The sequence below is a fragment of the Clinocottus analis genome, unplaced genomic scaffold (assembly GCF_023055335.1).
Source record: "Clinocottus analis isolate CAN_PGR_092001 unplaced genomic scaffold, fCliAna1.0.p SCAF_24, whole genome shotgun sequence".
Taxonomy (NCBI): domain Eukaryota; kingdom Metazoa; phylum Chordata; class Actinopteri; order Perciformes; family Cottidae; genus Clinocottus; species Clinocottus analis.
The window spans coordinates 10,028,092-10,052,723 of record NW_027175976.1 but is presented as its reverse complement, the minus strand read 5'-3'; the positions used below and the strand labels follow the sequence as shown (position 1 = coordinate 10,052,723).

The 24,632-nt window shown below is 43.4% G+C and overlaps 1 protein-coding gene across 2 annotated transcripts; it reads left to right on the top strand.

Annotated features, from left to right (window-relative positions):
• The first annotated feature begins 1,506 nt into the window (after positions 1-1,506).
• LOC137793977 (histone-arginine methyltransferase CARM1-like) lies at positions 1,507-24,632 on the top strand. 2 transcript variants are annotated; one of them, XM_068590475.1, is made up of 16 exons: positions 1,507-1,907; positions 2,000-2,149; positions 9,114-9,228; positions 10,996-11,089; positions 11,630-11,755; positions 11,844-11,995; positions 12,079-12,183; positions 12,767-12,877; positions 16,889-17,066; positions 17,931-18,021; positions 21,623-21,704; positions 21,934-22,019; positions 22,561-22,650; positions 23,314-23,451; positions 23,625-23,714; positions 23,993-24,632. In XM_068590475.1, exons 3-16 carry the CDS (start codon positions 9,133-9,135, stop codon positions 24,018-24,020), a joined length of 1,467 nt encoding a protein of 488 aa, XP_068446576.1. In that variant the 5' UTR covers positions 1,507-1,907; positions 2,000-2,149; positions 9,114-9,132; the 3' UTR covers positions 24,021-24,632. The 2 variants fall into 2 exon arrangements, with proteins under 2 accessions (XP_068446576.1, XP_068446575.1); XM_068590474.1 differs by lacking the exon at positions 23,993-24,632 and having other exon boundaries at positions 23,625-23,935.

Sequence of the window (24,632 nt, the reverse complement as noted above, 5' to 3'; positions counted from 1 at the left end):
CATTGAGTCTGGTTCAATTAAAGGCAACAAACAGAAAAGTCTTCAACCTGATTTAATGGAGCTGAGGGGCTCTGGGGGTCTGTGGGGGTCTATGAGGGTCTGTGAGGGTCTATGAGGGGCTCTGAGGGTCTGTGAGGGCTCTGAGGGTCTGTGAGGGTCTGTGAGGGGCTCTGAGGGTCTGTGAGGGTCTATGAGGGTCTGTGGGGGCTCTGAGGGTCTGTGAGGGGCTCTGAGGGGCTCTGAGGGTCTGTGGGGGCTCTGAGGGGCTCTGAGGGTCTCAGCAGATCTGCAGCTTTCAGCGACCTCGTTCCATAAATGTGGAGCTGAAAGCTGAACGGCACCTTCGGGCAAGCGGTCTTCAGACCGGCCCCGTTACCGCCTCACACCGACTCTTTCTTTGCTTTTCCTCCGGAGTTTAGAAATTCAAATATGCTTAAATTCAGCGGGAAAGCAAGAAAACAATAACACAAGCACACGATTATGAACGTATTTGTAATAAACAATAAAACTAAAATATGTGTATAATCAACATATTTGTAGTACGTCAAACACCGACATAACCAGGGAGCTGTTTTTCTCTGCTTTTCCTTGGAGGGATAGATTGAGTCCATTAAGACCCGAACATGTCGGCCAAATACACCAACTTACAAAACCTCATGAAGTCTCAGGTCTGACAGGTCAAACCAGGACACAACATGTCCTGCATCTTCTTTAGACTTCATCTCGCAGCTCAAAGGTCCGTGAGCAGCTCACCTGTAAAGCCTCCAGACTGCAGTGAGCAGGAGAAGCTGCCGGTGGTCACTTCCTGTCTCATGATATGGAGAACAGGTGCAGCGGAGGACTTGGATGAAATGTACTGTTCTCACTGCTTCATCCAAAACCACCTTTAATGCCACAGGCATCGTCTTTGTTGCCAGTGTAAGATATTGTATTGTGTTTCCGGGGCTTTTATTTTGAAGGAAGAAAACGGAAGAAGAGGTGCGGAGAAATGTTGGTGGTGAAAAAGGGAATAAAGAAGAACTAGAAAGAGCATTTCCTGCAGAAAATGCGTTGGAATGCAAAAAGCTGAAGCTTATAGCTGAAATATTTGAAAGAAATAGCTGAATATAGCTGAACATAGTGGAATATAGCTTAAATTAGCTAAATAATAGCTAAATATATTTGAAAATGAAAGAATAGCTGAATATATGTGAAAATAGCTGAATATATTAATGTAGCTGAAAATAGTGGAATAGATGAATATATAAATAAATAGCAAATCATTACTGAAAATATAGAAAAGGCAAAATACCTGCTGAAAAATTTTACAGTTCAAAGTCATTTAATTGAACTGTTGAAAATTCTTGTCGTTTAAATGTATAATTGGAAAAGTTGAAAGGAAAACTGCATCATCTAAATCAGGGGTGTCAAACATACGACCCGGCCCGCCACAGTGTCCAGTCCAACAGAAGAAAAGAAAAGTTTGTTTTTTTTCAAACTGAAGTCTGCCATAAGTGGAGTTTGAACCACTGACCCTCTGCTCCTAAGATGGAGTTGCTAACCACTGATCTACAGGTAGTGTTGGTGGGACATCTGATATTATTATATATTAAACCATCTGTCAAACCTCAGAACGTGAACGTCAGTGACGCTGTTAATCCTGACGTCTATAACCAAAGTGACCTGCACACACGCGCGCACACACACACACACACACACACACACACACACACACACACGAACATGCACGCGACCATAATAACACGTTAACGCGGCCGTTGGGCATAATTTATTGCTCAAAACGTTGGAAATCTTGTCTTCCTCCAGCTCCACGTCCACAGCCAGGATCATCTGTTTCATAGCAGCAGGAGTCATCATCACTGTAGGAATCCCGTCTGTGCTGATTGGAGCCGTAGCAGCTTCAACAGGTAATCTCTACTCTTTACCTGTTGGAGATCTTTGTCATGTCACGGTGGTGAATCAGCATTCATTGTTGTCTGTTCTGCCTCCTGTGTTTCAGACTGGAACTGCACCTCATATGGCTCTCCTCCTCCATACGAGCGAGGGCAGGCGGCCCTCTGCTGCTGCAGTGATGTCATCGGCTGACTCTTTACTTTTGTCTGTATCCACCATCTTCACCACCAACATCTACCAGACCATCAGGAGTCAGGTGCAGTAGGGATCAGGATGTTCTTATCTGTTTGCCTCAGCTCTTCACTGGTTCTGGGTTTACTGTGTTATTGTGTGACGGCCTCTGGTTTTAGGCAGAGTGTGTGCCTTGGCTTGGCTTTGACGTGACCGAAGAGCCGGGTCGAGACAACTGCTTTATGGTCATTCAATTCAAGATGAAATATTCAGGTTTTACATGGTTTCATTTTAGGCTTCCGATAGAGAGCTGCAGTGGGTGATCCGTGTCTCCATAGTGGCTGCAGGACTTGTGGGAACATCTCTCATCTACCTGGACAGCAGCATCATGGTGTTCTGGATCCTGGGCTCAGACCTGACTTACTCCATCATGCTCCCCCAGCTCATCTGCGTCCTCTTCATCAGAGTTTCTAACGGTTATGGGGCTGCTGCAGGCTTTGCTGTTGCTTTAATGATGAGAGTTTTGTGTGGAGAGCCGTTGTTTGGCCTCCCTGTGATCCTACATTTCCCAGGATGCACTTTAGAGGACGGTGTTTATGTTCAGTGCTTTCCTGTAAAGTCCTTCTGCATGCTGTCTGGTCTGGTCTCCATCCTGCTGGTTTCATATGTGACCTCGCTCCTGTTTAAGAAGAGGATGCTTCCTGAGAGGTGGGACGTGTTCAAGGTGACGGTCACAGAAAGATGCACCACCAGCAGAGGGAGCCAGAGAGGCGGATGGAGAGGATACCTGTGCCTCTGAACCGATGCTGGACGCAAAATGCTAAAGCTATTTTCGTCGTTGTTGAGTTGCGGGGACTCCTTCTGGTGTTGGGTCTTCCATTATAGTCCGTATAGATTGAGCTGTCAGTGTTAGAAACACTTCTACTCACTAACAGTGACAGATTGCTGTGTCCAAGTTAAAGTACCCAAGTTGTGATTGTGTTCAGGGTATGGGGTTTAGCGAGCAGTCAGTTTGATGAAGGGTTTGATCTGCCTCCTTTTGGAGAAATCCGCCGTAGAGATGGTTTCTGATGTGATGGAAGTAGATGACTCTCAAAGCTTTCATATCTCTAATGTGTCAGTAGTTGATCTTTGGGTTTTCTCAAATTATTCTGCCGTTTCCTGTCAATGGTGCCAGTCTCATGATTAGTCATTGCTTTGTACTTGTTTTGGTGTGTTTAAGTTCACGCTTCCATGGAATGATATTAAAGCTCTGCTTTGCACGATGTTGTTTTAATTGGTCGGCGAACTCTTTAAGTCTCTGACAAACTGAACCAACCGGCCCAGGCACACCCGAACATGTTGTCACCATTATTCCAATATTTAACATTGCACTTTCACATTTAACTAAGCCCGGCACTACTTATGTAGAAATATTTGTATCAAAATAAGACTCAAGTAAGTTTATTTTTTGCTTTGCAAGTCTGATTTATGTTGTGATGGGCAAACCAGTAACGTACATCAGAGGACCTCAAATGTATTTCGGGGATGGTGGACGTCCTCATGTATGACCCTTGGAACAATTTGACCCGGCATCTTTTTTGTATTTATTTTTTTCTTATTAGTCAAGTTAAAAACTATATATAACAAATGCATGTAAAAGACATGAGGCTTGCATTAATCGTGACAGATCTTTTCACTGACTGAATATTTCACACTGTAAAACATGAAGGATCACACGGACAACTTCTCTGTGTGTCCATGTATTTTCTGAATCACAAACACAAAGAGTTATGTTTTTTATGCACTGTGATTTGATATAAACCAGTGTTTCTCAGCATGATCACCCTCGATGACAAGCCGCCACCCAAATGGAGGAACATTCTCAACATCTCCAAAGTATTTAATGAAAAGATGGTGCAGTTTGAACCTGAGATAGTCTGGAGACAGCAGTGTTGCATGCTGGGTGTGTGATTGTGTGTGTAGGGGTGTTGAAGGTGCTTAACAAAACAATAAGTATATCATACTTAGTTTAGTATCCATCGTGAGGTCCTGGGACAGGGATGTCGGATGTGTACAGATTGTAAAGCCCCCGGAGGCAAATTTTTGAGTTTGGGTTTATACAAAATAAACTGAATTTGTTTGGAAGAATTCCTGAATATATTTTAAGCTCCTCTCCACTGGTCTGAACATTCGGTGCACTACACCATTATAAAGTCAGAAATAGTCCCAAAGGTTTCCTGAAACTTATATAAGACAAATAGAAAGTAAGCTAGCTATCAAAATGCCCATTTGGCCCAATAAAGTCCAGAGCTTTGTTAATGTTAGCAGCTAAGTCACTAAAGGCAAGGCAAGTTTATTTCAATAGCACATTTCAACAACAAGACCAAAGTGTTCACGTAAAAGCATCAAAACATATTGCAGAAGAAAAAATAGTTTTTCCCGTGTGGAACTCTTTTATGATCGTTATTGGTGAGGACGATGCTGAAACCATACCAAGAGGCGCGAGGACCCAAGTGACTTTGTGAAGGGATGGGTCCGTAATATTTATATTCATGATGATTTCATGGTTTTGACGGACATAATATGGGGTTTCCTCATCTGCAATTCGGTTGTACCTTTTTCTTTCTAGCGTTAGCTTCCTGTGTAGCGAGCATGTTGGACACAGTCTAACTCGGGGTGAGGGGGGTGAGGGGAGGGAGGGGGGGGAGGGGGGTGAGGGGAGGGAGGGGGGGGGAGGGGGGGGAGGGGGGGGAGGGGAGGGAGGGGAGGGAGGGGGGTGAGGGGGGTGAGGGGAGGGAGGGGGGGGGAGGGGGGGGAGGGGAGGGAGGGGGGGGGAGGGGGGGGGAGGGGAGGGAGGGGGGTGAGGGGGGTGAGGGGAGGGAGGGCATCTGACAAGTGGACCATGTAAATTAAAAAAAATAGTGGTAAGAATGAGAAATACAATTGTTATGCAATGAGATCAATAATTGTGAATATTCATGTCTTCACAAAAAAACGTCACAAATAAAATAATTAGCTGCTGTTAGATCTGCCAGACTCTGTAGTTTCCCTCAGGACCAAACCACAAACCTACGATGCAAAAAGATATTGGTTTTCACTTGAGAGAGAACAGAACCAGCGGAAACCAGATGAAAGGTTTCCATTAGAGAACAGAGGAGATGACAGCTCAGCTGCACGCTGCACCACACACCAGCATGCACTGGTACTCAGTACAGAGTACACAGTACACAGTACAGAGTACACAGTACACACATACACACACAGTACAGAGTACACACATACACACAGAGTACACACAGAGTACAGAGTACACACATACACACACAGTACAGAGTACACACATACACACAGAGTACACACAGAGTACAGAGTACACACATACACACACAGTACAGAGTACACACATACAGAGTACACACAGAGTACAGAGTACACACAGAGTACAGAGTACACACAGAGTACAGAGTACACACATACACAGTACAGAGTACATAGTACACACATACACACACAGTACAGAGTACACACATACAGAGTACAGAGTACACACATACACAGTACAGAGTACACAGTACACAGTACAGAGTACACACAGAGTACAGAGTACACACATACACAGTACAGAGTACATAGTACACAGTACAGAGTACATAGTACACAGTACAGAGTACACACAGAGTACACACATACACACAGAGTACACACATACACAGTACAGAGTACACACATACACAGTACAGAGTACACACATACACAGTACAGAGTACACACATACACACAGAGTACAGAGTACACACATACACAGTACAGAGTACACACAGAGTACAGAGTACACACATACAGAGTACACACATACACAGTACAGAGTACACACAGAGTACAGAGTACACACATACAGAGTACACACATACACACAGAGTACACACATACACACAGAGTACAGAGTACAGAGTACACACATACAGAGTACAGAGTACACACAGAGTACATATCACACACATACACACAGAGTACAGAGTACACACATACAGAGTACACACATACACACAGAGTACACACATACACACAGAGTACAGAGTACACACATACACACAGAGTACAGAGTACACACATACAGAGTACAAAGTACACACATACACACAGAGTACAGAGTACACACATACAGAGTACATAGTACACACATACACACAGAGTACAGAGTACACACATACAGAGTACAGAGTACACACAGAGTACAGAGTACACACATACACACAGAGTACGTAGTACACACAGAGTACATATCACACACATACACACAGAGTACAGAGTACACACAGAGTACACACATACACACAGAGTACAGAGTACACACATACAGAGTACAGAGTACACACATACACACAGAGTACAGAGTACACACATACACACAGAGTACAGAGTACACACATACAGAGTACAGAGTACACACAGAGTACACACAGAGTACAGAGTACACACATACACACAGAGTACATAGTATATTTGATGTTCTTGTTCTAAAAACTGTACTTGAGAAAACGAGACTGAAACATGCACATTGTGTAAAGATTGTAAATAGTTTGTTTTACTAAGTACATATTTAAACTCAAATATGTCGTAACTATTTTTTTTAAAAGACAAACTGTTGATATATTTTTCATGTGCACCCCCCATGAAGTTGGTCTGGAGCATGAAGTCATGAGGCTCGTTCCAGATGAACCGGAGCAACAGTCGCCTCCTGATCGTATGCTTTAGATTTCACATTTTGCTTCATTAACTTTTGTCCCAGATGCCTTTTAAAGTTGTCACAAATCAAATCTCTTGCCTGTGAGAAGGGGAGTGAGGTGTTTTAAGTGTTTTGCCTCCTTAGCGGCTGCTCCTGCAGTTGGAAGTCCTGATGTTTTTTGCTTGGCTTAAAACATGCATGTGGCTCGATTGCAAGGATGAATAAGAACGGGGACAGTGGACAACCCTGTTGAATACCTGGAGGGTGGAAGCTGCTGTATCTTTTTCCATTTACTGAAACTGTGCTTGTTATGTCAGTATACAGCAAATCTATCCATGTTCTAACTGAGCTGGGACCGAATGGCTTTAAAGTACTGGTGACTAATACTATCAAAGGCCTTCTCCAAGGCCAGCCCTCAGATGCAAAGTGGAAGGTTACAATCCAAACGGGTAGGAATCTCTGACTGGAGCTCGGCTGTGGGACATGGACCGGCCTTGAACCCACACGTTTGGTCTCTACCAACGAGGGGGGAGAGCTGTGCTGCACTTTCCAGTGAAGCTTGACTGCATTTTCATTTCATTTCTGTGAAAGGAGTTGTTTTTTTTAGTTGTCATGTGTTTTTTATATCCCAAAGTTTGATAGAAATCAGCCTCACAATGCAAGCAGTGTGACTCCGTGTCGTCTCAAACAGCTTCAGCTGGCCTTTGAAATCAGGGTTTGATCCTCACTCTGGTATTGTTGAGTGCACAGGGTACGATGGTGGCCGCTCCAAAACAAATACACATTCATCTTCCCAAGCTCGCCGTGGTGACCTTCTCAGTGGCGAACAGTAAGCTAAAAAAAAGATGGCCTCAAAAAGACAACAGGAGTCAGAGTCAGACAGCGACAAATACGCGCCGCGCTGGTCAGCTCCAGTCCTCCAATCACAGCCTTTTTATTTGTATCCGTGAAAAGAGAAACATACAACAGTCCAGTGTGATCTGTCTCTGGCGCCTTGACTCTCCCTGTTACAGTCGCCTCTGCTGAGCGACGTGGTTCAAAACTAAAGCTCATTAAAACAAACCTGCGTTCAACATCGGGGCAGTGACGTCGACGTGGTCCTACTGTCACCAGCATCAGTGGAGTGGCTCAGAAGCTCATCTGATGACCTAACCAGTGATTTTGCAGCAAAGAAACGCAGACGTGTGCTTCCATAGAGCCTCCCAAAACTGGTGGAAATGCTTGATCCATACAAAATATCATTATGGCTCTCTCAAAAATGATGTCTTTGTTTTATTTTCATAATTTGGTCAAAGAGGATTTTGCACTTTACATGAATGTGTGTTTTAGCTGTTGTGACTTTTCGTCCTCTAAATCTTTCTTTTATTTAAGAAGATTATCTTTGTTTTGTTTAAGAAGATTGATTATTCTTGTTTGTATAATTCTTATTTTATGTAATTTATGTGTTTACTGAAGAAAAGTTTGCACTTTCACATGGACAGTGTGTGCTGGTTTGGTTTAATGAACTGTCAAACTGGCAGAGACCATGAAGGAGTTAAGTGGCTGGCAGCGGCACAGTCGGTGAGTCGCTGATCAGCATAAATCTTTGTGTAAATGTGAGCGGTGAGTCTTCAGATGGAACACTCACCTCTCGCTGAAGTGACGAACGCAAATGTGTTCGCGGCACCCGCGAAACGTAAACTAAAAAGAACACTTGTTGCCGTCTTTGTCCCTTGTTTACCTCTTTCTCCACACCGTGTGGAAACTGCAGTAACTGAACAATCGCGGCAGGAAGTTCAGCCTTATTGCTCTACTCGAGATGTTATAGAGATTTGTGATTTTGCTTTACCTTCACAGCATAGCTTCATGTAATAGTTGCAATGAACTATAGTTAGGCATAATTATGATCATTTTCTGGGGGTTTGAATTGCTGGGGTCAAATTGACCGCAGAGGTAAAAGATGTTAGTGAGTTTGATGGTAACAGGAGGGTTAATAGGTCAGTAACGTGCGGTTAACACTGTCACCTCCCAGGAAGACGCTGCTGGCTGTGGGGTTGGCATGTTTTCTCCGAGCCTGCAAGGTTCTTCTTCACACTCCAAACGCTGCATGTTGGGTTGATTGGTGACTCCAGTTTGCCCATCAGAGGGAATAGTTGTCCTCTATCTCTGCTGGGACCAGCTCAGTCCACTACGCAACAGAACCTGTTGGTTCCAGTAAGACTACAATATGATTCAATCCTTTTTTCCCAGGTTAACTTCTGTTCCCCACTTCTCTCGCTCTAATCCTTCCCCCATCTCTCCTCCCCTTTTCCTCCTCCTTCACCCCCTCTGCGCTCTCCTCTTCTTTCTTCTCGACGAGCAGCTTACTTTCACATTGAAGAATGGAGGAAACGAGTGAGGAGTCTTTCTCTGTGAAGGTCTTCTCTCTGCAGGAGGAGGTGCGGGATGAGGAGGAGCACAAGGAGACACCGGAGGAGGTAATCGTTGAGGCGCAGAGGGCACACTTATGAATACTGATGCGGTAACTAGACCATGGTTTAGAGGGCAAGGTGTAACTAGTCAAGCTCTTCTCTCTTTACTGACGTACAACTTGTGCACTTCTAATCTCACGGTCTCTAAAACTAACTTCTGGTTAAAAATCACAGAATCAATAAGAAATGAGGAAACAGAACCATGCTCAGCTAAAGGCAGCGTGACAGTGTTTATACGCACTAAAGTACTCTGATTACTCCCATAAGCTCAAGATATTTACTATATGTGATGAAGTGATTAACAGAAAGCTTTTTCTTAACCGAATCAATTATTTGTGACTCAATTGCCATTTTCCTTTCATATCGTGATGTAGTCTGACATCATGATGACGTAAATATGAACATTGTTTGGAACAAGGTTTGACAAAAAAGCGGTTCACTTTTAAGAACAGAAGAAATATGTGGAAACGCATTTTTCAAAATTCATGTACGTTAAGCTAATGGTCAAAGACAGTCTACAAATGATCAGTCAACATGAACAACTCGCTCCCAAATCCACAAAGTAGTGTCCTGAAACTCAAATGAGTGATGTCATTAATGTCATCTGTAACGTTTAGACGATGAATAAAAGATGAGCACCCAGAGGAAAGTTCTAGTAATGAGAACATGTTCTGCTTTACAGCTCAGAACAATACAATAAAATATAGCTCAATTGGGTTTAATAAAATAAAATACAAATTTGTCAAAGAGCAGCTTGATGACATCACAAGTGAGAGACTGGCTTCTCTAGTTTGTTCAGTATTGATTGAACTCCATGGAAAACACATTTTGGGAATCCTAATTGAGGCGTATTGCCCTTTAAGAAGCGTAAAGCCACAGTAACAACAAGCTCCGAACGGTCGCCCAGGCTCAACTTTTCATGCCCAGTCTAATGAAACATCATCTGGCTCAGTGCAGAGTCCTGATGGAATTATAAATAACCGCGTTGTCGTGTGTACAGCCGTTCACTTTGTAACAGTCGAGACAGGAAGACGTGATTGGTCTGGATGTGGAGTAATGTCCTCTGTTCTCCTGCCCGGTCGAGTAAACCAAGAACGATAATGTCCTTCACATACAAACCTTTGGAGGCCAGGACACGAGACTCAGATCTCTCGCTCAGGGTGGAGGTCAGCGTAGAGGTCGACATCTAAACCCAGCAGGCTAACGGCCATGAGGCCGCTGCCTGTGTCCTGAATCCAGACGCCAACGTCCACCTATTGGTCACGTTACTTCTGTGTGGAAGTAGCTACGGTGCTGGATAGTCGTAGGAAAGTCACAAAAAGTCACAAAAAACTAAACCTAACCGGCTGTAAACCTCACCTAATCTAAACCTCACTTAAACCTCACTTAATCTAAACCTCACCTAAACCTAGCCTAAACCTCACTTAATCTAAACCTCACCTAAACCTCACTTAATCTAAACCTCACCTAAACCTCACCCAAACCTCACCTAATCTAAACCTAACCTCACCTAGCCTAAACCTCACCTAATCTAAACCTCACCTGTGCAAGACAAACTGCTGAGGCCCATGCATCCATTCTCGTTTGCTTTGGTGATGAAAAAGAGGTTTGACTGTCCAACAGGCTGACAGGTGTCTCAGCCTGTCACCATCCTCTTTGCCCAAATGAAGATTTAGTCTAGTTTGGTCTAGTTTGGTCTAGTTTGGTGTAGTTTAGTCTAGTTTGGTCCGATACGGTGTGCGGTCATGATCCAGTGTGTTCTCTGATGTCCAGGAGGACGTCAGCGTGTGCAGACAGGAAGCAGAGCAGGAGCTCACTCTGGTGCTCAGCCCGGGACCGGAGGACCAGCAGCTCACTGTGCAGGATGGTGAGCACACACACACACACACACACACACACACACACACACACACACACACACACGCACACACACACACACACACACACACACACACACACAGCATTATCTTTATTCATAAAATGACTGTAGTAGTGGCAGAAGCGTGGATAAAGCTGAGGACCCAGCCAGAGATGGAATGCTGAGTCTTGATGACAGCTGATCAATAATAACATGTCAAGTTAAAGCTGGACAGTGGTGGAAGATGTATTATGATATTATTAATTTAAATGTACCACAATGTTAAAATACTGTATTGCAAGTCAAAGTTCAACATTCAAATGTACAAACATATACATTGAGTATTAAAAACAAAACAAAACACACATCATACCATTAGATTATTAAGGTTCAGCTGCGCAACAGAGAGCTAATTTGTAATCATAACTGTCTCATGTTGTGTACAAGGGTCATTAATCTCCATCTTCAGTAATTGTCTGGCTAGCTGCTTTCTTTCTAAAGGTGCCTCAGATGTCTCTTCCTGTGTGGTTTGAACCAAAGTGTTTTCAGCCAACAGAGCATCAGTCTTCCAGCTCTCTGTTTCCAAGGAGATGGACTGCTGCCAGGTCGGAGGACAGTCCTTCCTGGTCACCGTCGGCAAACAAAGTCTCCTGCTGCAGTTCCAAACTCCAACTGGTGTGTGCACTCCTGCTGGAGTTCATACGGCTTCTGGTCCGGGGTTTGGTTTGACAGGTGAAACATCCTGTCCTCTCTGACTCTCCAGATATGAAGAGCTTCAAGCGGTCGCTGAGGAGAGGACATGATGAAGAGACGAGGAAAGGTTGCACAGAAGGCGATGAGAGAAGAAACAAGGATGGAGAGAGAGGCCAGACAAGGCCTCCAAGGACTGAAGATGGCCGTACACAGGGCTACCAGGTCGGACACTCAGTGGCCCGACGTAGCAGGTGCAGGGCTTCCTAGATACCGTGTTGACTTTGCTCATTGCTGTGTGTGTTTAGTTCCACTGCTGTCTGTCCCAGCATCAGAGCCTCCTCCAGGACTACCTGAGGATCGCCACCTACCAGAGAGCCATCTTACTCAATGAGGGTGACTTCAGAGACAAGGTGACCGCCGTGTGTTTACATGTTCCTCAAGACACACATCAAACTCCATCCTATTACTTTATTATCAGTAAAGAGAGTCCCCAGAAGCCCAGGTTAAAAAACAGAAATACACATATTTACAACTGGAACATTCATTACAACTTTACAGCAATTAAGATTATATAGAGGAGTACAGTTATGCAAAAAGAGACACAGCTGCTTTATTCTTTCTAGTAAGTACATTAGAAACAAGGCTTTTTTTTTGCTAGCCAAAATTAGCATCCAAATAATATCACATTTAACATGAACTACAGATGCACCTTCATAATCAAGCTTGCTAATGTTAGCTGCTAGCTTCTAATTTATGCTTGTTCTTACCAGCTAACGCTAACCTCCACGCCTCAGATCTCTCGGGGACCGAGTAGCATGTCGTCCCATCTCTCTCACATCATATTTCCTGTATTAGGCAAAAAAAGCCCAAATAAGTAAAAGAAAGAAAGAGAAAAGTTAACCGTGATATCTGAGAGCATGTTTTGGAGAGCACATGTATTTCCTTTGGTATTGCATCAGAAGCAGCGCTCCCTGTCTCTCCCCGTCTCTGCAGGTGGTTCTGGACGTGTGTTGTGGTTCTGGTATTCTGTCTTTCTTTGCTGTCCAGGCAGGAGCCAGCAGAGTGTATGCTGTTGAGTCCAACCCCATGGCCACGTACACACAGGTTACCCTCCTTCTTTACCACTATAATGTCAGCTTAACACGGACAGAATCAGCATTTGTTCCGTTTTCACTAAATCAACAGTTATCATCAATTCCCACGTTTGCTTTTTGTTCCTTTCCATTTTAAGGATATGTAATTTATTTTTGTTCACTGCCTGAAAGGATTTAAGACTACATTATTCTATAATGCACACGTGCTGTAAAAGTGGCCTTTTTCTCTGCAGAAAATACATTTTGACTGAATGTTCCATGCAGATCTTTGGGAGCAACGTAATGTGTGTGTTGGCCGAGTTGGAGCCTAAAAAGAACCGCAGTAGCGCTGGGCGGCTCACACAGAGTACATACATCACATGCAGAGCGTGGCATACTGGGGAGTTAATGGCTTGCAGCAACATCTGGCCCGATGTTCAGAAGGATAGGGGCTGCAGCAGAGAAATGCTGCTGCACACACGGCAGGCCTGGACCGATATTTGGAGATTATACCAACATTTCCATGATTATTAAACATTACCATGGAGTCAGATTTACCTGGTCAGCAGCAGGTCATCTGATGGGAGTCCAAAGAGACGGTATATTAATGGATTTTGATAACTCTCTTTCTGTTTTAGCTAATCAATAGAATTGAGCTCTGGTATTACTTTCTGAAGAGTTTGAAACGATCTTAACACGGTAGACTTGTTCCATGTGTGTTGAGTCGTCGTAGGAACCCCAAATTAATTCCAATACTTGTGTTTATTTATATGTATTTTTTTTAGCAAAGTCTTGGGGAAAAAATGCATGTATGCAAAAAATAACTTTTAAAATATATTTTTGATCATAACTATAAACATCCAGCATGAGGATGAGCAAGGTGTGTCAAAAAGGACTCCTGCAGAGCTCCCGAGTTAAGAAAAAAGTATTGTTTAACAAGAACAACCCACAGACTAACACTGCACCTTTTTAAAACTAACACTGCACCTTTTTAAAACTAACACTGCACCTTTTTAAAACTAACACTGCACCTTTTTAAAACTAACACTGCACCTTTTTAAAACTAACACTGCACCTTTTTAAAACTAACACTGCACCTTTTTAAAACTAACACTGCACCTTTTTAAAACTAACACTGCACCTTTTTAGAACTAATACTGCACCTTTTTAAAACTAACACTGCACCTTTTTAAAACTAACACTGCACCTTTTTAAAACTAACACTGCACCTTTTTAAAACTAACACTGCACCTTTTTAGAACTAATACTGCACCTTTTTAAAACTAACACTGCACCTTTTTAAAACTAACACTGCACCTTTTTAAAACTAATACTGCACCTTTTTAAAACTAACACTGCACCTTTTTAAAACTAACACTGCACCTTTTTAAAACTAACACTGCACCTTTTTAAAACTAACACTGCACCTTTTTAAAACTAACACTGCACCTTTTTAAAACTAACACTGCACCTTTTTAGAACTAATACTGCACCTTTTTAAAACTAACACTGCACCTTTTTAAAACTAACACTGCACCTTTTTAAAACTAACACTGCACCTTTTTAAAACTAACACTGCACCTTTTTAGAACTAATACTGCACCTTTTTAAAACTAACACTGCACCTTTTTAAAACTAACACTGCACCTTTTTAGAACTAATACTGCACCTTTTTAAAACTAACACTGCACCTTTTTAAAACTAACACTGCACCTTTTTAAAACTAATACTGCACCTTTTTAAAACTAATACTGCACCTTTTTAAAACTAACACTGCACCTTTTTAAAACTAACACTGCACCTTTTTAAAACTAACACTGCACCTTTTTAAAACTAACACTGCACCTTTTTAAAACTAATACTGCACCTTTTTAAAACTAACACTGCACCTTTTTAAAACTAACACTGCACCTTTTTAAAACTAATACTGCACCTTTTTAAAACTAATACTGCACCTTTTTAGCCTTGACATCTGCAACAATAACCACAATCCAGGAAAGCATCGACATGTTCTGAAGTATTTTCAGTCAAAGAAGCATGTTTTTCAGTTTGATTCTGCTATCAAGATGGAAGCAGAAATCGCAGAGAAAGATATCTCTGAAAGTTGACAAAAAAGAACCAAAGGTTTTGTAATTTCAATTTCAATGTCCATTGATTTTTCCCATAGACAACAATGTGTGACTCACATCTACGGCTGAAATGGTCATGAACAAAGTGTTTTGAGTTGGCTCCAGCTTCAATTCCTGCCTCTGACGGGCTTCCTCTCCATGGCGTTGGAAATGACAGCGCTCTTGGCCATTTTGATCATTTGAGCCATCAACCATACCAACATGGACAAAAGCTACAGGAAGGAATCTTCTCAGAGTAACATCTTTTACTAAACTCAGATATTCCTAAAATATAAAGCTATCTAAAAGAGCATTTACATGACAACAGCTTTAGATCATGAAGAGCTCCACCTCTCTAACAAGAGACTCTTCTCTCTGCCTGAAGGCCAAAACAGAGAGGATGAGCTCTTCCCCCACACGAATACATAACTCACACACAAAATGCATAATTGACCAATATATTTCCTCTACATACACTGCATGTGATATAGTATATACTGGTTGTATTGTTTTTATTTCTCTAAAACTTACTATCATATTGTTTCTTTGAATGTGAGGGTTTAGGGTTAATTCAGACTCACACAAGCCACACAACAACACAAGCAATAACAAGCTGAAAGGACTGCTGTGAAGAGAGCAAAGAGCGGCTTCAGTTCCTCTTCAGAGAGGCCGTGAGGCCGAGGGAGACGGAGACGACGTTCTAAATGCAGCCGACATTGAAACGGATATTCATCTTCTTCGGTGTCTGGTACTGTCTGTTTCTCCAAACTTGGGGAGTGCCGATCACACGCTCTGGAGGGGTAACCCTCGTTCAACCAACTCCTTCTGGTCCGGCCCACTTCAGATCAAAATGGGCAGATTGTGGCCCCTTAACTAAAATTAGTTTGACACCCGTGTTCCATCGGGATAGAAGTTGGCTTGTGCGAGGGTTGTCCCTCGTCAGTGTGTTATCTAAAAATTCACCAAGTTTCATATGGATGTCTCACCAATGTTGATGGAACCTGTAATATTTTGCTGTGGCGGCTTGTTGGCGGCTCTCACTCCTTCAGTGGCAGAGCGACGAGTTCTTTAAGGAAAATGAATCCGTGTCAGCGTTCAATGGCCATGTCGCTGTTGGCTCTGGGCGGCTACGATTCTGGAGGGTCCGCGCCGCACATGTCCTCCCCTCACGCTGCCTGAATTAAGTTAATTCAGTTTATTTTGTATAGCTCACATCATAAATACAAATTTGCCTCGGAGGGCTTTACAGTCTGTAGTCATGACGTCCTGTCCCAGGACCTCACATCGGATCAGGAACAACTCCCCAAATAAAGATAGTAAAAACCCTTTAACAGGGAAAAAGGGAAGAAGCTTCACAGAGCAACAGAGGAGGATCCTCTCCAGGATGGACAGAAGCAACAGATGTCATGTGACCAGAATGATCAACGTGACGGAGTTACAGCTCATTACATGAATAGGACAGAACGGACCAGCTGAATATCAGCCAGTTGAAACGCTGTAAAATCTCCACTTTAAATCAACAAAGTTACACTTTAAAATCTACGCTGTAACTAATCCTTGTCCATAAGATCCTCTCCGCTCATATTCTGCGATGCCATTTGCGTTGTTTGAACAAGGAACAAGGAGGTTGTTCAGGAGCCCACAGCTCTCAGAGCTTCTTCTTAAGCCAAGTACGTCTGTCATGCCGCTGCTGTCCAGAAAGAACAACAGAGAACATTAGCAAAAACTGAAGACATATTTCAAACTGAATACTTAACTCGGATCTGTGCAATCTATACATTTTCCTTTGAGGAAGCCTTTGCGGACCTTTCCATCTCAAACAATGAGACTTGTACTGGCTTCTCCAGGCAGAATGGTTCAACGTATGCGTCCTGGGCTTGTGGAGCTTTAGTACTTATGTGGTTTCACTGTCAGGTGTTTTTTCTCCTGTGCAGATCCTGGTCCAGAACAACTGCCTGTCTGAACGGGTCAGGGTTCTAGAAGGGAAGGTGGAGGAGGTCAGCTGCCCCGATATGGTGGACGTCATCGTCTCTGAGCCAATGGGATACATGCTGCTTAATCAGAAACTCATGGAGAGCTTCTTGCATGCCAGAAAATGGCTCAAACCCAATGGTAGGAGTAGAAAACATCAGGGACGGAGAGAAGACTGTGGACCCAAAGTGCTGATAGAGCAATGAGTAAACTAATACTCAATCTCTGACATGTCATGTTCAGTACTGGTGTAAGGTATCAGGTCCCAATCTCAAGGGCGGTCTTGTTTAGTGGGCCGAGAGTCAGCTCTAGTTTGAGGTGGGGCATGGGGACTGGTTTGTATTGACTGGGGACTGGTTTGTATTGACTGAGGACTGGTTTGTATTGACTGGGGACTGGTTTGTATTGACTGGGGACTGGTTTGTATTGACTGGGGACTGGTTTCTATTGACTGGGGACTGGTTTGTATTGACTGGGGACTGGTTTGTATTGACTGGGGACTGGTTTGTATTGACTGGGGACTGGTTTGTATTGACTGGGGACTGGTTTGTATTGACTGGGGACTGGTTTGTATTGACTGGGGACTGGTTTGTATTGACTGGGGACTGGTTTGTATTGACTGGGGACTGGTTTCTATTGACTGGGGACTGGTTTGTATTGACTGGGGACTGGTTTCTATTGACTGGGGACTGGTTTGGGACTTTCCAGTGTTGACTCTACACTTCTAGGTATCAACTTGGGACTTGGTTGGTACTGACTTTGCACTTAGCAGCAGCATATCTTTCTTGAGCTCATCCCTCCCCAGAGTTACTCCAGCTCTCAGTGAGTCTCAGTGTCTGACTGCTTTGTCACTGACTTTGTTTCTGTGTGTCTTTCACTTTGAGTTCAGCTCTCTGTCTGATTTGCCTCTTCTCTCTCTCTCTCTCTCTCTCTCTCTCTCTCTCTCTCTCTCTCTCTCTCTCTCTCTCTCTCTCTCTCTCTCTCTCTCTCTCTCTCTCTCTCTAGGTTTGATGTTTCCCTCCTTTGGTGATATTCATCTGGCCCCCTTCAGTGATGAGCAGCTTTACGTCGAACACTATGCACGAGCTACTTTCTGGTCTCTCTCTCTCTCACACACACACACACACACACACACACACACACACACACACACACACACACACACACACACACACACACACACACACACACACACACACACACACACATGAGCATGTACAGGCATAAATCCATGCATGAGGACACAAACACACTGGTTGCCTTTCTCCCCCTGCCTCAGCCACATGTGGCTCAGTCAGTCTGCTTCCTGTTGGCTGTTAAACGCTCCAGTTCAGTCCTGACTCATACTGGGAACCACGAGGCTGGCGAGTCAGAGCTTTTGTGGGCCGATGAGTTTGGGTAAAAGCTGATATCTTGTGCTGTTAATATGATAGTTAGGACAGGTGGCTTGTATTGTCCATTCAAGTGAACCACTCTGGTGTCCTGGACAAGACAGAATCATCCTGTTGCACATTGCCTCCATGTACCAGCATGCTTTGGGACTGGGTGTGTAACGTCCATGAACTGCTTATCACCTTTGCTTACTGAATGGAACCAGTTGTGCTCATAACACAGTGCAATGGACATGTACAGTACTATACATACAGTACTGTATGTATAGTATTATGTACTATATGTACAGTACTATACATACAGTACTGTACATATAGTACTATATGTACAGTACTGTACATATAGTACTATACATATAGTACTATATGTACAGTACTATACATACAGTACTGTACATATAGTACTATATGTACAGTACTATACATACAGTACTGTACATATAGTACTATATGTACAGTACTATACATACAGTACTGTACATATAGTACTATATGTACAGTACTATATGTATAGTACTGTACATATAGTACTGTATGTACAGTATATCAATATAGTACTATATGTACAGTACTGTACATATAGTACTATACATATAGTACTATATGTACAGTACTGTACGTATAGTATTATATGTACAGTACTATAGATGTACTATAGATTATATGTACAGTACTATATGTATAGTACTGTACGTATAGTACTATATGTACAGTATATCAATATAGTACTATATGTACAGTACTGTACATATAGTACTATATGTACAGTACTATACATATAGTATTATATGTACAGCACTGTACATATAATACTATATGTACAGTACTATATGTATAGTACTGTACATATAGTACTCTATGTACAGTACTGTACGTATAGTATTATATGTACAGTGCTGTACATATAATGATACGTACATGATACGTGCATATAGTATTTATAATAATTGTATACTACTGCCAGCAGGCACATTTAAATAAGTATAATCTGATGGATGTGGGTGATGGGGCACTTGTGTTTTCCTTGTGAACGCAGCATTAGACTTTGCGCTGAGGTTTGACTTCCTCATATGCGTTCATGATCATCTCCTGCACGTCAGTGGAGGAAAAAGTGACTTGTCCTTTGAGTTTGTTTGCCATTGTTCATCGATAGAAGATCATGGATTCTGTGTTTGATATGATGTCCTTTAGAAGCAGACAGGCATGCAGAATTATGCAGATGACTGACGCCTGGTTCCTATTAACAAAACGGTTTGAGCGCGCATCAGCCTTTGAGGAGCCGAGTGATCCTGATCATCTCCATAACTTAAGCTGGATAGCAGGATTTGATCGACTTTGTTGAACCACGTACAAAGAACGGGGCCCTGCATACAGTGATGCAATGATCATCACGCAGGACCCCACAGTGATACACACATTACTTCATTCACTCCTTTATTCAGTTCCACCGAAAAGTGAAAAAGATCTATTCTGCTATATCTTTGTCTTCTGGAAAATCTGTGCAAACAAACCAACATCTGCTGCACCGTTTGTTTGTGTGTGTGTGTGTTCGTGTGTGTGTGTGTGTGTGTGTGTGTGTGTGTGTGTGTGTGTGTGTGTGTGTGTGTGTGTTTGTGTGTATCTGTGTGTGTGTGTGTGGTCTGTGCCCTTCACTGCTCCTCCATATGTGAGTCAGGCTCAGTCAGCTTTGAGGAATGAAGGTAAACTATATACTCTTGTTCACTAGAAGTCTGTTAGCATTAGCAATTAGCAGCATTTTAGTGGTATAGGAAAGACATCAACTTAATTAATAACAGTTGCAACATTATCTCTGTTCATTAACTATCACATGCCCGTCACCGTTCTACTTATCGAAGATGAACTTATCGACGGCCAAAGTGCAAAACCTCCAATCTGCAAAATGATCTAAGACAAGTGTGATGAACCTCCTATCTGCACTTTATGTATTCATCGTTCTGTTGTTTTATTCTCAAAAAAGAATCAGAGGTTTTGCTCTTCAGCCATCGTTACATAAACATTACTTGTGTCATTGTTGTTGGCCACCAGGGGGCGACTCCTCTGGTTGTATAGAAGTCTATGCTTCATGTGTTAAAGCTGCATTCTCTCTCCTGACCACCAGCGGGCGACTCCTCTGGTTGTATAGAAGTCTATGCTTCATGTGTTAAAGCTGCATTCTCTCTCCTGACCACCAGGGGGCGACTCCTCTGGTTGTATAGAAGTCTATGCTTCATGTGTTAAAGCTGCATTCTCTCTCCTGACCACCAGGGGGTGACTCCTCTGGTCGTATAGAAGTCTATGCTTCATGTGTTAAAGCTGCATTCTCTATCCTGACCACCAGGGGGCGACTCCTCTGGTTGTATAGAAGTCTATATAAGTGACTCTACTTCTCTCTTGATGTATTCCCTCAGTAAACATTGTAAACATGAGTTTATGTCTCGATCTCTAGTGTCAAGTCTTCTTCTATACAGCACGATGTTCATTTAGGACATTATGGGCTGTTAGAGTCAAACAGACCATAATAAGGGGACGGTTTGGGGGACGGTTTGGGGACTCAGTCTTAGCTCATTGCAGATGATGTGGATTTGCAGGATCCTCCAGAACCGGACCTTCGGCGAAGCAGTCGGGATGAGAGTTAGTAGAAGTCTAAGACCAACGTTATCTGGATTAGTCACTTTTGACTGGTCTTCTTTGGAGTGGATAATGAGCTGAGCCAGAGAGAAAGACTCTCGATACCAGTTCATCTACGTTACGACCCTCACGGATGGTCATTGGCTTTAGTGACCAGTAACTAATGGTGTTTTCACACCGAACGCGTCGAGATTACATACGAAGTCATTGCAGAGCTGCGTAGAAGCTGCGTAGACGCGTAGAAGCAGCACCAACAGGGCGTCGGCCGCAGGGCGAACTCGGTCGACGTGCAAGTTGAAAGATCGCTCTTTTCCCTGAGAGAAGCGGCTGAGATAAGACACGCCCCCTTTGTGGCGCCGCAATTAGTCAAGCTGCTTTTGGTGGGAACACACTTCTTCTCGATGTGCGTCAAGAAAAATGTCGACGCGCGTCAAGAACATTTTTGACGCGTTGGGTGTGAACGCACCATAAGAGAGGCTCACCATGGACTCATGATCGGTGGATTGTGCCAAATACAACTTCTTAGAGCCCAAGAGGCAACGCAGTACCTCCTCTCCAAACACATCCAACAAACATGCAACAGGATCAGACTCTGACAGAACGATGTAATCCCTGAGGAAAGGAATCTGCTCAGGAACGCCCTGTGTCCATCAGCTGACCTGTCTTCTCTTCCTCCAGGCAGCAGAGGAGCTTCTATGGAGTGAACCTGAGTGCTCTGCAGAGCGCCGCAGTGGAAGAGTTCTTCAGACAGCCGATCGTGGTACGAGTCCACAGACCACTGTGTTAGGAAAGGATGTCAGAGCACAGGCACCAAATAGATGGGTCCAATGATGCAGAGCGGCCAAAAAAATCCTCAACTCCAAGCGTGGCTCTATATATATATATATATATATATATATATATATATATATATATATATATATATATATATATATATATATTCTCATTTTAATGGAATTTTCTGATTCTTTATTCATTGTCTTTTTCAGGATTCATTTGAAGTGCAGGTCCTTATGGCCCGGTCTGTCAAGCACTGCATCAACTTCATGGAGGCTAAAGAAGAAGATTTACTCCGGTTCGATTCATAATCATCATAGTATTATGATGATTATCATACTCATGTTGGCACCACTGTATTTGAACCAGTGTATTTTGTAGCTTCATAAACATGTGACAACATGACACTCTCATGCACTTGAGCACATAAAAGGTCAAAGCAAGCCGGTCATCACCTCCAGGTCACACTGGGAGGAGTGACGGGACTCATTCAGTGCCACTGCAGTTTGAGGACACTTTTTATATCATTCTATGGTGAACACTTGCTCAAATACTTCCTTAAACACTTCCTGTTCACCAAAAGGGACGTTAGAAGCCTCAACTATCGAACTCATTAAGTCCACTAACAACGGAAAAGGTGTGCTCGGTTATTAATCAGCAGAACATTGAGAGAGGATGAACAATGTGCAGTCAGGACACCGACGATCTGAAATACATGAAATGATATGATTACTGATGCAAACAACTATTGAAATGCTTATTGGTTTCGTACACACGTTGAAATGAATGAGTCTAAAAACATACTGGGAGAAGGAACCACAGCTGTTTGTTTCTTGCAGGATGGAGATCCCCTTCGTGTTCACCCTGCTGCAGTCCGGTCTGGTCCACGGCCTGGCCTTCTGGTTCGATGTGGCCTATTCAGGGTCCAGGTACGAGAACACTTCTCCTGTGGCGAGTTGTTTTGCTTTGATTCATTCATGTCTTTTAGTGCACAATGACAGAACAGCATTGGTTTCATCAGAGATCCTGAGACCAACAAAAAATAACTCATCCTGTTTTGGATGAGTTATCTTGTTGTTGTTGTTATTGTTGTCAGGATAATTTTCCAGGTGAGGTTGTAGTACTCATCTTGACCACAAGAGGCTTAAGAGCTCCACGACCCACATTGTTCTAAAAGGACTCAAAGCGTTGAAGCTTTAACTAAAGTCTGATAATGCAAATAAAAATACAAACACAAGTTACATAGCACAGGCAGACTTCATGTCATATGTCACAGATAAAATACATAAGCGGGCCACACCCTGACCTTTAACAGTGGAGAAGGAGGTGACGTTATGTGGCCTCAGGTTGAATCACAGGGTAGCCCTGAAGCTCCCCCGCTTGATGGTCGTACGCTGCTTGGAGGCGTTATCTGTGGAAGAGCTTGAAAATAACAACACGTTCTCACCCCGGCCTTTCATGTATTCATATCGTAATAGAAGCACCTTATTTCAAAGTGTTTGTTGTTGTTCAGACTCCCATAAAGTCTCCCGCCACATAGAATATCACTAGAAGTCGGCGTCATGCGCTCATGCTTCAACCCCTCCCTGCAGGGCGACCGTGTGGCTCTCCACAGCTCCCTCGGAGCCGCTGACCCGCTGGTCTCAGGTCAGGTGTTTGCTTCAGACGCCGCTCTTCGCCAAGCTGGGACAGACTCTGTCTGGGAGCGTCCTGCTGGCCGCCAACAACAGGTACAGCTGGACTTGCATCAAGCCCACTCTGCAGAGGGTTGAGAGGGACCAGAACCGCAGAGGGTCCGTCCAGCTTCAGCATCACTGGAGTCCTCACAGAGCGGATAGAGAACACACTCATCGTTTCAGCCTGTGAGTATAACGAATAATCATGAACACTGTCCACCTCCCAGGCAGAGCTATGACATCACCATCACCGCCACAGTCGACCAATCGGGCTTCAGATCTGGAAACGTGCTGGACCTCAAGGACCCCTACTTCAGGTTACCCTTTTCCTCTGGTCCCTTTGACAATAGACCCAGATGTGCTGTGTTCCCATTGGCAGGTAACCCTTCATGTTGACCCTGATGCTTTCCTCTGGAGTCGCCTTATCTCAGCAAATCAGGGTCATTGAATACATTCAGTTTCTTAAAGGAAGTTTAAATCAAAATGAAAGCAGGTTTTATGAACTCTGAGTCTAACCCTCAGCTCTGTCTTTCATAATCATAAGTTCGTTCGGTCCATTTAAGACCTGCTTCTCTGCCCCGCCTCCATGAAACAGGTGGGAGAAACAGGATGCGTTCCAATGAGCTGCGACAGCGACCAGCAGGTGCCTCACCCAGGAGACCTGCAGCTGAGTGCTCGTGAACATATCAGCCTCATGGTGAAAACCTGCACAGCTTCCATTCTGCAGACGCAGAAGAATCCACTAGAGGGCAGCAGAGTGAGGACGTCGCTGTCGAGCCCGACGTAACACATCCACTAAAGCAGCGGTTCTCAAACTTTTCCTGTCACACTCTGGAGGAAGCAAAGTGTTCAGGCCCTGACAACATGGGGACAAACATGTGCAAAAAAATAACTCATATTTGGCAAAAAGATGAGCAAGATGTTAGTTCTGGAAGGTGTTAATCATGATGAGATGTTGGTTCGTATCTTTCCTCTCAGGACCCTCACATGGGATCAGCAGACGTCACACGTCCACATAACACGCCTGACATTGTTTGTTGTTGTTCTTTATCACAAACATTGCTGCTGAATGTAACAAACCTCACTCATGTGAAAGGTGGCATCCTTTTTGTATGAACTATTTTGTACAATATTGTTGTATCTGTGTATCATGTTGACAAACAAATAATTAAAACACATTCAAGCGTGTACAAGGAAACTGAAAAATATCAACTTTCTACCAGCAGATTTCTATG